Source organism: Falco cherrug, chromosome 7 (genome assembly GCF_023634085.1).
Source record: "Falco cherrug isolate bFalChe1 chromosome 7, bFalChe1.pri, whole genome shotgun sequence".
NCBI classification, from domain to species: Eukaryota; Metazoa; Chordata; class Aves; order Falconiformes; family Falconidae; genus Falco; species Falco cherrug.
This window is the reverse complement of record NC_073703.1, coordinates 5,570,071-5,583,656: the sequence shown is the minus strand read 5'-3', so window position 1 is coordinate 5,583,656 and position 13,586 is coordinate 5,570,071. Positions and strand designations below refer to the sequence as shown.

At 42.5% G+C, this 13,586-nt stretch overlaps 2 protein-coding genes across 3 annotated transcripts in view; one reads left to right on the top strand and one right to left on the bottom strand.

The window, feature by feature from the left end:
• MAP2K1 (mitogen-activated protein kinase kinase 1) overlaps window positions 1-9,079 on the top strand; it is a 40,123-nt gene extending 31,044 nt beyond the window's left edge. The window contains exons 6-11 of the mRNA XM_055717363.1: window positions 700-824; window positions 3,688-3,895; window positions 4,384-4,448; window positions 6,095-6,156; window positions 7,149-7,194; window positions 8,159-9,079. Of these exons, the coding sequence (XP_055573338.1) occupies window positions 700-824; window positions 3,688-3,895; window positions 4,384-4,448; window positions 6,095-6,156; window positions 7,149-7,194; window positions 8,159-8,272 (620 nt within the window). The 3' untranslated portion in view covers window positions 8,273-9,079. The remainder of the gene's footprint in view (window positions 1-699; window positions 825-3,687; window positions 3,896-4,383; window positions 4,449-6,094; window positions 6,157-7,148; window positions 7,195-8,158) is intronic.
• Window positions 9,080-11,476: 2,397 nt separating this feature from the next.
• On the bottom strand, window positions 11,477-13,509 carry SNAPC5 (small nuclear RNA activating complex polypeptide 5). Of its 2 annotated transcripts, none has more exons than XM_055717366.1 (3): window positions 13,265-13,452; window positions 12,568-12,654; window positions 11,477-11,993 (listed from the first exon to the last, which is right to left on the bottom strand). In XM_055717366.1, the coding sequence occupies exons 1-3, from the start codon at window positions 13,352-13,354 to the stop codon at window positions 11,883-11,885; spliced, it is 288 nt and encodes a 95-aa protein (XP_055573341.1). In that variant the 5' UTR covers window positions 13,355-13,452; the 3' UTR covers window positions 11,477-11,882. The 2 variants fall into 2 exon arrangements, with proteins under 2 accessions (XP_055573341.1, XP_055573340.1); XM_055717365.1 differs by lacking the exon at window positions 11,477-11,993 and adding an exon at window positions 12,000-12,324 and having other exon boundaries at window positions 13,265-13,509.
• Between the last annotated feature and the right edge of the window lie 77 nt (window positions 13,510-13,586).

Genomic DNA, 13,586 nt, shown 5'->3' with positions numbered 1-13,586 from the left:
TGCAGAATTTCAATAATAAGATGATTATTTTTTCAGAGCTTTAAACAACAACAAACAAACAAAACCAAGATCACTCACTGCCCCCACCCCCCAAAAAAACTCTCAAACCCCAACAACCCCAAAAAAACGCAAACAAGCAAAACCCAGGACAGCAAGAACACACACTCAATGTTTTGCTAAAGGATGATTTATGCTTTGTATATATATATGAAGACTAAGTTAGGGCTGATTATGTGGCTGCTGTAGTTCATTGACCTTTTAAAAATAAATGTGTAGGGCCTCTTTACTGATCATTTCTAGGCAAAAGAACATCATTAAAGAGGAGTTATGCTGACATACGCTTTCAGATTTATCTCAAATGTTAGTCACTGCAAAGAGGGTGTAGATGCCCAAGCCATAATATTTGAAAGCCAAGAAACAGGATGAAATCAAAACTTAAAACTAACAGGCTTTTTGCACTTTTAACTTAATAAATTTATTTTTATTTATCTGTAGTTAAATAGAGAGCCTGTGAAATGGACCTGGGTAGGGAACCAAATCTCTTCTCTGAGTATTCCCAGAGAAGGGATAGAATTGTGCCGTAGTTAGAAGGGAAACAAAGGGAGACACATGGTAATTCTCACCTTTCATGTTACTTTCATTGTCAAACTTCCCATTTTTTCTATTATAAATATATATCATCCATTCATTTTTTTCCAGATGTTAAACCATCTAACATTTTGGTAAACTCTAGAGGTGAAATCAAGCTTTGTGATTTTGGTGTCAGTGGACAACTGATAGATTCTATGGCAAACTCGTTTGTTGGCACACGCTCCTACATGTCTGTAAGTACAGATTTTATAGCTTTGAGTTTACTATACATTATGGTAGAGTTATCACATTTCCAGTAATCAAACAAGAAACCAACTATTGCCGTTACTACTGCTGTCATAGTCAAGTGCTTCCGGCATTCCAGGAATATTCCAGTGTCATATCAGATTGTGCGTGGGGGTAAGGAACCGTTGAAAGAAAAGACAAGCAACGTGTGGAATATTTTATAACATTACGAGAGAGATGCAGTTGTGTCTACACTGCAGAATCAAATCGGTTAATGCATTTGGGGTTTGTGTACATGTGTCTGCAAAAAAGCCAAGTATTTTTAGCTTGCTTTCCTTGTGAAGTGTGGTTCTCCTTCCACTTCAGCATTTTGCTGCAGTCACTTACGTAGGCAAGCTGCTGCCTCACTAGCGATCCTGTTGTGTCTCTCCCTGGGATCCAACACAGCTGCAGCAAGAAGAGAAAGCATGGGAGTGGCTAGTGTGGACAAGGCCACAGCAGCTAATCTGAGACTGTTTACAGGGTGTTCTTTATTCCTGTATAGGAGGAATACCTTGAAACTTGCTCCTCAGGTGAACTACGCATTATGTGAAAGTCAGAGTTAATGGAATAACAGGTCTCTTATTCTAAACTGCACGCCTTGTTCAGCATACAGCCAATTAACTTGTGCAATCAGAGTGTTCAGAGGTTCTGCTCTGATTGAAACCGTGTGGGCTTAAACTTTAAAGGAGAAAAGCATAATAATGCTGCTTCTGCTCAGCATGGGACCTACATTTCAACATCTCTTCTTTTTGTCATTTAATATTGGTGAGATACTTGAAGTAAAACTGTGGCTTATGTTCCCACATACATCTAGGGGCTGCTGTTATTTAGCAAAAAAATCACAGCTCCATCTCTTTTAGGCCCTTGACATCCAGCTGGCTTTCCCTTTTTCTTCTAGTAGAAGGAATGAGAGCAAAGTGCTTTCTACCTTCCATTTTCAATTCATTGTTTTTACAGACTGAGATTTAGTTTTGCTCTCTGTCATCATATGTCACAGACCAAGCCACGATGGAGACTTTATTCTTTTTGATAGTGTCTCAAATACCTGTTCTTGTAGTATGTCCCTTAGCATTTTTTTTCAAATAACAGCTATAGGATTGTTACGTGCCGAACAACATCCTGTGCTACCATCTGAAGGTGTGTACAATCAACATTTAACTTGAACGTGTTTTCTAGATTTAAAATATTTTTGTGTAACTAGTACTCTGTGTGTGTGTTCTGCTTTTTCTCATCCACTCACTTCTTCCTTTACACTTATATTTATGAAAATGTATTGTGTGTCTTTGGTTTTGGGTATCTTTATCCATTGTTCAGCAATTGTGTAGTTTATCCAGATGGCTTTGGAACTAGTTGAGGTGGGACACTGAAGAAAGCTCAAATATAATCTCGGTAATTGTTAAAAAATTAATGTAACAACACTATCACCCATTATGGCAGAGGGAAGAGGCTTTACAGTAATGCTGTATTCTTACGTTCTGCAAGTTTCAAATTACATACATGTACACATATAGTTTGGCAAGAATCTCCATCATTTTGGTAAAATATGAGCTTGATCTTTTAAAAGAGAACAGAAAAGCAAAGTTAGTGTTTTCTTTGAGAAGCCTTAGAACAGATTCAAGGATGATGTAGATTGATGTATTAAAAAATGTATTGCAGAAACCATTCAGTACTCAGTGTAGGACTGATAAAGCAAGAGCAAAAACTAAGCCAAAGGAGTTAGTTAAGGACTAATCTTATGTGTTATATTTTAGGCAGAAACAGAAAATGGTTGTGTTGACCAAAACTGAGTATCTGTGGAACAATGTGATTGGAATATCCACATATGGTTTTAATCATGATTCAGCTGACCAAAAAAAAAACCAAACCCATACCTGAATATCTTTCCAGTGTTCAAGTCTCCTAAAGAGGATACAGAATATACTTCTAGCTGTCTCTTACCTGCATAAGTTTTAGTGATACTTACATCAGCATGTGCTTATTATCTATCTAGAATTTGTTTGTTCCTTTTCAGTTTTGGTTTTTTTTCTGAGAAAAAAATTTAAGCCTGTTGCCTTTTTGTTTGTCAGGCCAGAATGTGCAAGCGATTAAGCTGGCAGAACACATGTTTATCTTCCTATCTGGTACATATATTTTTCAATAATTATACCTCCAGGAAAGGTCTGTGCCCTACATAATGCTTTATCATTCAATTTGTATGTTATGTTTCATTATTATTTTGCTGGATTATAGAGCTCAACAGTTTGTTTAGAAATTACTTGTTTATGGATCTAAAATGGCAGTATGCATGCATATAATAGTCCTTGCATCGATGCATTTCTGCTATAGGGAGCTATGCGAACGGTATTGGCTGGAAAGTGTCACAAACCACAAGATTATTACTAGAGTACTGGGTCACTTTTAGACCCATATAAAATCAATAAAGTTACTTTCCCTCTCCTTCCCACAGCAGAAAACCAAGAACAGCTTCTCAGAGAAACCAGGTGAATCTTTAGTTGCCCATACTAGTTTTGCTTTTTTGCTTTTTAATTATCCCATCATTAATAGTTGTAACATTTAGATATTATGCTAAAGAAATAAAACATCAACATAATAGCATCAGTTTTAAAAAGTCTCAAAGTAATTTGCAGTGGTGGTATGCAGTGTTTGTGGAACTTTTGGAACTCCAGATGATATATTTTAAAGAAAAAGATCAATAAGTCACTGGAATGTTACGCTAACAATTTGGGGTTTCATCCTTCATTTTATCTAGGCTGTTGCCGAATGCAGTCTTTTGCTTTCTTGTTACAATACTGTCTCTCCTCCCATTTGTTTTATATTATTATTTTGTAGCCGGAAAGACTACAGGGAACTCATTATTCAGTGCAATCGGATATATGGAGTATGGGGTTGTCACTGGTAGAAATGGCTATTGGCAGATACCCGATTCCTCCTCCTGACTCGAAGGAGCTTGAGTTAATGTTTGGCTGCCCAGTGGAGGGAGATTCTCCAGTCACAGAGACCTCGCCCAGGCAAAGAACTCCTGGTCGACCAGTGAGCTGTAAGTTACAACAACTCTTTTCCAGTACCCTCCTTTGTCAGGTTAAAGGTCTTCCTTACCCAGTACTGGTCTGCAGTGTGGCTTTAAACTTTAAAAAAGAAAAAAATCAGGATTGTATTGGGCACCTGGCTCAGTCTCACTATGAGGAGGTACCTGACGGTCAAGGACCAGAGATCCTTTAGTTAATAACTGAGTGTTCGCGAGCACCATTAAGATCCCAGTCTATTGTAATGGTTCATGTCTCTTAAGATGCAGTGCTGATCAAAGTACAGTAGGATGATTCCTAGTGAAGGTTATGGTTTGGATCAGACCTGGAAACGATGTCGTCTTGCATTAAAGTCTTTCCCTGTTGCTGTTCCTTTTTTCCCCTGTAAATTTACTGGATGCCATGTAGGAATAGAGTGAGTATCTGACTTAGCTTCCTAAAACACCCCTACCATGGAAGGAGAGTAACGCTGTATTTTTTCACTTCTACAATTTCTTCTTAGCCTATGGACCAGACAGCAGACCCCCAATGGCAATCTTTGAACTTCTTGATTACATCGTCAATGAGGTAATTGGCGATTTGCACTTGTACTAATACAATTGTATATTTTTAAGTATCCCAGAATTGAGGGGCTATGGGGTTAGTGTTAGGATAAGCCAGGTCTTCTGCTCTTTTTATTGCTGCAGTGTGAGAGAGACATCCTTGTTATTTGTGTTGGCTTGATTTTAAATTACATCCAGGAAAAATCTAGTTCATTGTTCTGCGTCAGTTAAGTAGGTTTATATGCATTTGTCCAGCCTGCATCATGCAACCTGTTAGGCAACTCAATAGCAAACAGTATGGTCAAGCATATACAAAACTTTTTTTTTTAACTTGTTTTAGTCTTATGAACAGCCTAAGTGATAATACTGTATTTTTCAAATAGTTAAGCTGCAAGGCTAGTTAACAAAGACTATCAATTCTAAAATACCAGTCTGTTTCCAGTATTTTCACAAGTGCTACTGAAATTGATGTGACTTCCCTGCTTCTGTCCTTTGCGGGGGCAGGGGGAAGCATGCTTATGTTAGCTGTGGTTTGTAACAGCTGGATAACATTGTTCCAGGTGAATGAATTATAAAGTCTGATGCACCTAGTTAAAAAGCACAGTTGGTGTGCAGGTCACTGCAAATAATGTTGCTTATGCTACTGTACATGTACTGATAAATTGCTTCATTTCCTTGCACAATTCTCCTCTCACATTACAAACCTGTTTTGATATATATTTAATAGAGTTAGCATTGGATTACTTAAAATATTATGGTCCCGTGTTTGGAGCGTCCCTGGGGGGGGCAGTTTAAGATGAAAAGCTGTGATAGTTGAGAATTTGGCACGATTATCTTCTGTAGCCTTTACTGTAGGGCAAGCAATATTCAGCATGAACTGCTGCATCCAACAAAGCCTGTACCGCAGGGGTAACGGAAAGCAGGCCACATCTCAACTCTGTACATACAAGTAACTGGTGTGTAAGTGCTTGCAGGACCCATGGTGTAAGCATGAAAAGTTAACTCTTGACCATATAGCAAATGTCATGGAGCAGAAGACAGTAATACACAGTTCTACACAGTATCTTTCCTGTCTTCATCAGAATTATTTTTCAATTCAGAACCTGAACAAACTCATTCCCTGGGACAGCATATTTAGATCAAAAGGATTATGAAGCTAATGATGTGCAGGGCATCTTCCCGATCCCAAACCTGAGATTAGTAGCAAAGAGAATAACAGTGCTAATCACTGCCAGCTGCTCTGAGCCTTCTTTAATGACAGCTCAAGGCTGTTAACCCTGTTCAGGTGTGTTTATGGAAAAAAACCCCACCACATACAAAACCCAACAAAAACGGTAGAAACTAGCTCTGGTCTGATTTGTTACTGAAACACCTAAACTCCACCAGCTGTGAGACTAATAACCCAAATTAGTCAGTAATAAACTCAGCATCTTTACTTTTATAAATCCTGTGACAGCATGTCCTTTATTCGTAAGTATGGAGGCTGAAGCCTGCCTGACTTCTGTTTCAGAGCTCAGCTTTAAAAGGCGGCCTGGGTAGCGTAGGGCTTCGCAGCTTTACCCAGATGTAGGACATATTATTGGTAGATCTCTGGGTAGGTTGTGCATCATCATGTATTAGTTATGCTGAATGACTGCTGTGTTTTGTGTTTGTTTTTTTTTTTAATTTTAGCCACCTCCAAAACTGCCCAATGGTGTGTTTGGCTCTGAATTTCAAGATTTTGTTAACAAATGGTGAGTATTTTCTCTATGGCTAAGTTGTGAAGGGCACATTTGGGATCAGCCCTGCTGCATTACTTTATCAATATCAATCAGTGGGAGTCCCTGCTTGTAGGCCATGGCAAATGGAAAGTCATTTCAATTAGCATAATCCTCTTTCTGTGACTGTTGATGTGACTAAAGCTCATTTTACAGGCACCAGCTTGACAGCATATACATCCAAAGAGAATCCCAAAGCTGAGAGATGTTCCGCTTTTTTTAAGATGCAATGTCTGCTTCTGTGCAATTTGGAGTACTTCCTCAGTATTGAAGGCCCCGTAGTACTTGGGGACCCTGATCATACAGCACATTTCTAAAGCAGAATCCTTACTTCTAAGGTTAACCTTTGCAGCGACTGTCCCATATGATGCAGAAGTCTTACAGGATCCAGATGTGTGTTCTTTCCCAGTCCTTCCCTGAACTAACATCTTTATCACAGCAGTCGTTCTCCCATCTGTGTACTTTTCCAGTTGTACTTCAGTGGTACCAGCACTGAACCAGTTTATCCAGTGCTGAGGGAGGCAGTTCATTGCAGTTTGAAATGTTAGTTTATATATTAAAAGCTATGTATGTGTATTTACTGTTTCCAAAAGGAATAACAGTTACACAATATCTGTGCTTGATACTGAGCTTGAGAAGACTTGAGTAAAAGAAACTTGAGGAGTAAAGTAGTTCATATGGTTGAGTTTTTGTTTAAATAGGAATTGGATCTCTGCAGTTTGTTGTAGACCTTCCTTCCTGCCCCACCGACCAGTACTGGACAACTCAGGATTTCATACCTCTAGCCATACCTGTGAAACCTACAGGGGGGGACTGCGTACAGACCCCAATCCGTGTGTGCGAGGCACTACGTTACCTGCTGCTTTTATCTAGAGTGGTAGCTGCTTCAGGACAGGGCAGTACACCAGCATGAGACAACTTTGAAAGATAATAGCGTGTAACTTGTGTAACACTTTCTGTTTTCCCAGTTTAATTAAAAATCCTGCTGAGAGAGCTGATTTGAAGCAGCTGATGGTAAGTGAAAGCTCATAACTTGAACTAAGAGCACTCTTGCATGCAGGGTGGGTTCCTCAGCTGACCTGAGATCAGGATCGGAGCATATGGCCTGGTGTCATTTGTGGTCATTGACACAAGCAGCTCAAACCGTTTGAGGAGGGGCTGCAGGCTTCCACACACTCCTAGAACAGGGGCTGTCAAGGAGATGAAAAGTGGTGGGTTGGAGTCTGCCATTTGGTAATTACAGTGAGTATATGACCTAATGCTGTTAAATTAATTAGCAAAATAATTCTTTCTTGAGTTTATTAGCCAATAATAAAGTATATAGATTACTACTTCTAGGAGGATGGAAGAAGAAAATTCGCCATACCTTATGGACTAGTTAAATACATTTTTATTATCCATTGTGAAATGCTATTTGCCTTTTTCTCATCAGCTTTGTCTTGCAAAATCTTTAGAACTACTAGACACAAACAAATCCTGCATCTTTTCTGCATGAAATGACCTTATCTGTTTCAGTGGATCTTTTCACAGCCTTAAGTGTAATGCTAAGGCTTAAGTTTTACTGCAGAAAATCAAGTTTGCCCTGCCCTGACCCTGCCGTACAATATGGGTGCAAAATGCAATCAGACTTGTATGACAAAAAGCTTTTCTGTGCACAGGCAAACATTTTCCAGAGTATTACCTTAGGTGGCTGAGTCACATCCTTATCGCATACTGCGGTGTGAGTATTCTGCAATAGGCACTGTGTAGGCAGTATTCCTCTGGAATACTTTGCGATGTGTACATTTCTTATGCTGTTACGTTATGTTATTGCTGGAATCCTGCAGAAAAGCTCTACTGGGCACTTCATGTGGTTTGCCAGATGTTATAGCTGGCTTGAATACCGAAAGTGAACTGGACTTACTGTATTTCATGTTCTTCCACATAATTATTTAACAGATTGAGTGCTTGACTAATACTGTTGTTCTCCTCTGCTCAGATTCACGCTTTCATTAAGAGATCTGAAGCGGAGGAGGTGGATTTTGCGGGGTGGCTTTGTTCAACCATAGGCCTTAACCAACCGAGTACACCCACGCATGCTGCTGGAGTCTGAATATGGAAGAGCAAATCCTGTACTGTACATCTGTTAACAACAATGCTATTTTGGTCCTATTTCCTCAGCTTGTACCTGTTCAAACATGTATTTCACCTCTTAAGGAAGAATGTCTTTATAGCATGTGCCAAATGGTTTTAAATTTTGTCATAAACTAATTGGTATTGTATTGGATTACCTGCGTTTACTGACCAAAAATGTAAGATGTTTAAGTTACAGTGCTTGCTGATTTTAAGTGATTATGGATATTCTTTCTTAATGAAAATATCACTGGGGGTGTTTACCCCCAGCTTGTTTGAACTTTATCGAGATTCTTTGTAAATCGTTGGTACTTCAATCATGCTTACCTGATCTCCTACGCAGAAAGGGTTAGGGATGCTCTAAAACTGTATCTGTCGAGCATGCTTCTGCTGCTGCCAAACTGTATCTGAAAGTTAGGCCTAAATGGTTCCAGTTTTGCTGTTGTTAGAGATCTCTCTTTCTAAGTAAAGAAGAAAAGAGCTCTGCATTTCTTGGAATGTACAGGGCAATATTCTAATTGTAGACTTGTTCATATTTCTATATTTATTTTTAAAACATATCATCATACTTGGATTTAGTGATGTATGTCTTTCTAATTGATTTTTAAAAGTTAGTTCTTGGAAGTGTCCTACGGAATCGAGACAAAGATCCAGGCAGTTTGCTTTCTTTTAACCTAAAGTTTCATGACAACTGTGTTTGGTGTCTAAAGTGTATGAAGATTCTCTATTGTTTTATTCTCTCGGATGTTTAGCAATGGGTTCTCTTAATAAATATATTATCATGTAACTTGCCAAAGCCTTTTTTTAGAACTGGAAAACTTCACCAAAGCCTTAGTCCAAAGTCATTGCTGCATTACACACCCTTTTGTGTCTTTTTCCACAGCCGTGCAACATCCCCCATTCCCAGAGGTACAAGATTGTGTGTGTAAAATGACAGTGTGAGATGGGGCTTGAGGCGGTCGCCATTCAGTGTGTTCATACCTGGCGCAGTGGGTGTCTGTGGGCTGTCAGAGGGAAGCCAGACCGCAGAGGTTCTGTTCTGTACAACTGGTACAGCAGCACTTGATGCTCAGTGCGGTGCTGGAACCCCCACGTGGGGTGTGACAGGCATTTCCCTGGGGCAAGCCAGCACTGTGGCATAGAACATGGGAATGGTGTGATCTGCCCAGCCAGGGAACGGCCTGCTTGCCTGCATCTCATTAACCACGGGTGTTTGTACTGCGCTCATTTCTTCAGCTTATTTTTTTTTCAGAAGACTGTCAGCAGCAGTACAGCAACAGCTATGAGCAACGGACTGGGGAGAGGCAGGCGCAGCTGTGTCCTCAGCACAATGCCCTGCTCCCGTAACAGCCTTGCTGAGCCACTCTATAAAAAGTTCAGCTCCTTGAAAGGATGTTTCAGACAAGGAAATGGCTGAAGTTCTTTCCTAAAAGGAATCGCCATCAGTCTAGATGTGAACTTCCACTGGGCCTTACTGTATCGAGTAGCAGAGAGGGATAGAGTAGCCCTCAACCCATCAACAGAGGAAATGACTCATTGACACATCCAAGGTTTGCTTCAGCTCCTCCTCACTTGAATGTGACTGGTGGTGGTAGTGACACAGCTGTACAGTGCTTGATTTAAAATCTGTCCTGGGTTTTATATGTGAATTACACTAACACACAGAAGAACTACACCAGTACTTTTTACTACTCTGTCAAAGAAATATGCAGTATGTGAAAAATATGCTTTCAGAGATTTAACTCCCATTTTACTGGTCTGTTACACAGATGGCAGTTAACTGGAACGCTGCAAGCGCTGTTACGCAGTTATACGTAGTAGGACACCAGGAAAAGTACTTTATTCCAATGTGCAATAGAACTGGTCTGTTTTAATCCAAAAGACTCATTCACAGAAGGCAGCAGGAGGTATATCCATGAAAACTACTCTGGACCCTGCTAGGGACAAGTAATGTTTTTCAACAGTCAAATTTAGCCTTTGGAGCTGAAACGTGTGAAGGATGGAGAGCCTGGCTGCTGAGCTCCTTCAAACCAGCTCTTCGCACACATGCTGTCAAAGAATTATTTCATGCTTGAAGCTGTAACATTTTCACCTTGGACTTTTGGAGGGTTTTTTTACTACCTGTCAGTCTTGTGAAAGCTTTGCTACATCTTTTGCACTCATGCTCTAAGCTCCTTTAAGACGCGCAGGATTGTCAAAGAACAATTAGTCTTTAGTACAGGATCAAGCTACATTCAGTTTCTATCGCTGCAAACCGAATCCGAGCCAAATAAACAATCTCTCCTCAGACAATGGCAGGTGCTCACTGCAAGTTGAATCCAAGTCTGATCACACCCACCGTGCCTGATGCTTTTCAACATTCCTTTCCTGTTCTTGGAATACTAACACTCTTCTGAAGTTTGCTTTTATTTTCTCTGAGTGATGCCAGAGACAGCAACAGCACCTTTAGATACTGGTAAGGCAGCTGACAAAGTGGCTGAGTTAGAATATTACTTTTATTGTTCGCTTTTTATTGGCTTAACAGTTTAGGTTTCTGTGCTTTTTTTTTTTAAAAAAAAAAAGTCTTTAAGAACTGATAAAATAACCCCCTGCACCACATGGTGTCTGTACTCTGCGCGATGAAAGAAGGTATTCTCTGTCGGTAAGAGGAGCACTGGCTCATCACCTAACCACTGAAGAAATCACAGAGGAGACTTCACATCACTTTCCATTTTATAGCTAAGTTCCTAAACTACCGCTAGTCCTCCTTGATGATACTTTGAAAGCAGAAGGTAGATTTCTGAAATTACTTTGAGGAAAAAAGAAAATAACACTGATTTAAAAATATTAGTTCTGTATTACAAGTAACACAGAACTTAACTGTACGATTTGTGGACAAGTAAAAGGCTAGGTGGCTGCTACAGGGAAAGAGCAAAAGTAGAAAACCCTTCACTACTACAGTCAGGCTGAGAGTAAAGAGCACCAGTAGGTAGGAAGAGAGGCCACCTCATTACTGCAATCACAGTTGGCTTGACGGTGCAGGACCTGCTTCTCCCGTGTAGGAACACCTACCTCTCCATCACGAGTCCAGTCTTCCACGTAACAGAGAACAGAGCAGCTGAATGCCTGGAGTCAATCCTGGACACATCTTTTCTCACCGTGTATCTTAAAATTCCCAGTTCAGGCAAATGAGGTTATAATATAATCATTGATTCAAGAAACCAGCCTCCACGGCCTGGTTTTATTTGTCAGCATCAGCAAATAAGAACAGACAAATTATTGCTTTTAGCGTACATGTTAAATTAGTCAGACTTGATTAACAGCTTCTCCCATCCACATATAAAAGACTTGGTAAGCTACATTAGATTGTAAATGTGGAACAGATTATATGCTACGTATTTGTGCAGCAAATTTTCCTTCTTTTAACATGTAAGCCAAGATGTGCCAAGCTTGTGACATTCATGTGTTCAAGAGTAACCTCCCTCGGCTCCAAGAGCCTGGCATATCACACTGTTCGTACACCGGACAAAACAAAAATCTGTTTGTGATTTTACAGTTGATGAAGAAATTCCTGAGTCTGTATTAAAAACCTTCTCTCCTTTTTCCTTCTCTCAAGAATCTGATTCCTCCTCCTCTTCCTCCTCCTCCTCTTCATGATGTTTAAGACTTAGGTGTAATTCAGTTTGATTGATAGCAGCCTCATTGTCCATCTGCCCAAGAGTCTGTTGCAATAAAAAAGTTTATCTTGCAAATTATCAAAACGAGCAGCGATACTGAATGCTTCTCCAATTGCTATTAAAACTGCACAGTCACAGGGTCGTTTAGAACCTCATTGCTAGAACTGCTGCCTGACTGCAAGAGCCCATCACACTGACAAGCACCGGTTCACAGAAGAGCTTCGCCTAGTTCAGGCTGGCCATACATTTTGTAAGTTCAGATGGAAGCTGTGCCTCCACCATTGGTTGGTTTAAACACTTGAAGAGTATCGGCACAACACTTAATGAGCGGCAAACTGAAGCTACGCCAGCAGAAAGGAGGCTTTTCTCCACCTCCCTGGAAACAACAGGCTGCTTTCAGGAATGGGAAAAGGCAAAAGCCTTGAAACATAAACCAGCACCAAACCAGACAGGTTTTGCAGCTGAGCTTTTCAGTTCACAAGCAGCATAAAGACAGTCAGTGTGAAGAACTCTAAATGCAAACCACCCACAGCAGCACCTGCAGCTGCTCACAGCGCTGGCTCTCCCCGGCGCAGGGCAGGCCAGTGCCTCGCCTTCCCCCGGCAAGGGCTGCTCTTACCGTTTGTGTCTCCTCCGCAGCAGACGACGAGGCTGCTACGCTCTCCTCCCCGGACCTCATCATGGACTGCAGCGCCAGCTCTTCCACCTGCAAACAAGGGAACACAGAAGCCTTTGCTTTTATTTCTTGGACATTGTATTTCAAGTACTACATATTTAAAAAATCTATTTTTTTTAATAACAGAAAGCTTTTAAATCGCGTTTCACCACTTTCCAGCTTCAATACACGGCAGGACGGTGACGACCCCGCACCAGCCGCGTTTAACGGGACACCCCAGTTGTGTGTAGCTTCGCGTGTATTTTGCCGAGGTGAAAAGCCACGGGGGTTCAGCAGCAGGCACGGCCCCCCCGAGCGCGGCAGCCGCTGGCTCACAGCGCCGGTGCTGGGCGCAGTCACCGAGGCTGGAACAGACCTTTGGGACCACGGAGCCCACCCGTTAACCCGGCTCTGCCAAGCCCGCCACTAAGCCATGCCGCTAAGCGCCGCAGCCGCGCGGTTTCTAAGCGCCTGGAGGGGTGGCGGACCCCCGCGCCGCCGGTGCTCGCGGAGGCTGTACCCGCACCGCGCCTTAGGCCCCGGCCAACAGGCAGGCGCGGCCCCGCCGCAGCCCGCGCCCCCCCCTCCCCGCCTCCCGCCGCGCCGGGCCCGGCCGCCCCCGCCCCGCGTTGGGCCCCCGCCCCGGCCGGTGCCCGCGGACCTTGAGGCGGGTGAGCTGGTCGCGCAGCGCCGCCTTCACCCGCAGCAGCGTCTCCTCCTCCTTGCGCAGCTCCTGCAGGCGGCTCAGCATCCTGCGCCGCGCCCCGCCACGCCGCGGGCACCGCACCGGGCGGCGGCAGCGCCCCCTGCGGCAGGGCGGACCGCCCGCCCCCGCCCGCCGTCACGCCGCCGCCATTTGCACGTGTCCGGGCAGCGGCTGCCCCCGCGTGGCCGCTTGGCGTCACGGCCCCGCTCCGGCCCCAGCGGCGCCCCGGGCAGCCCGGCCCCGCCCTGCTCTTCGGTTTCCACTTGAAAACCGGCTC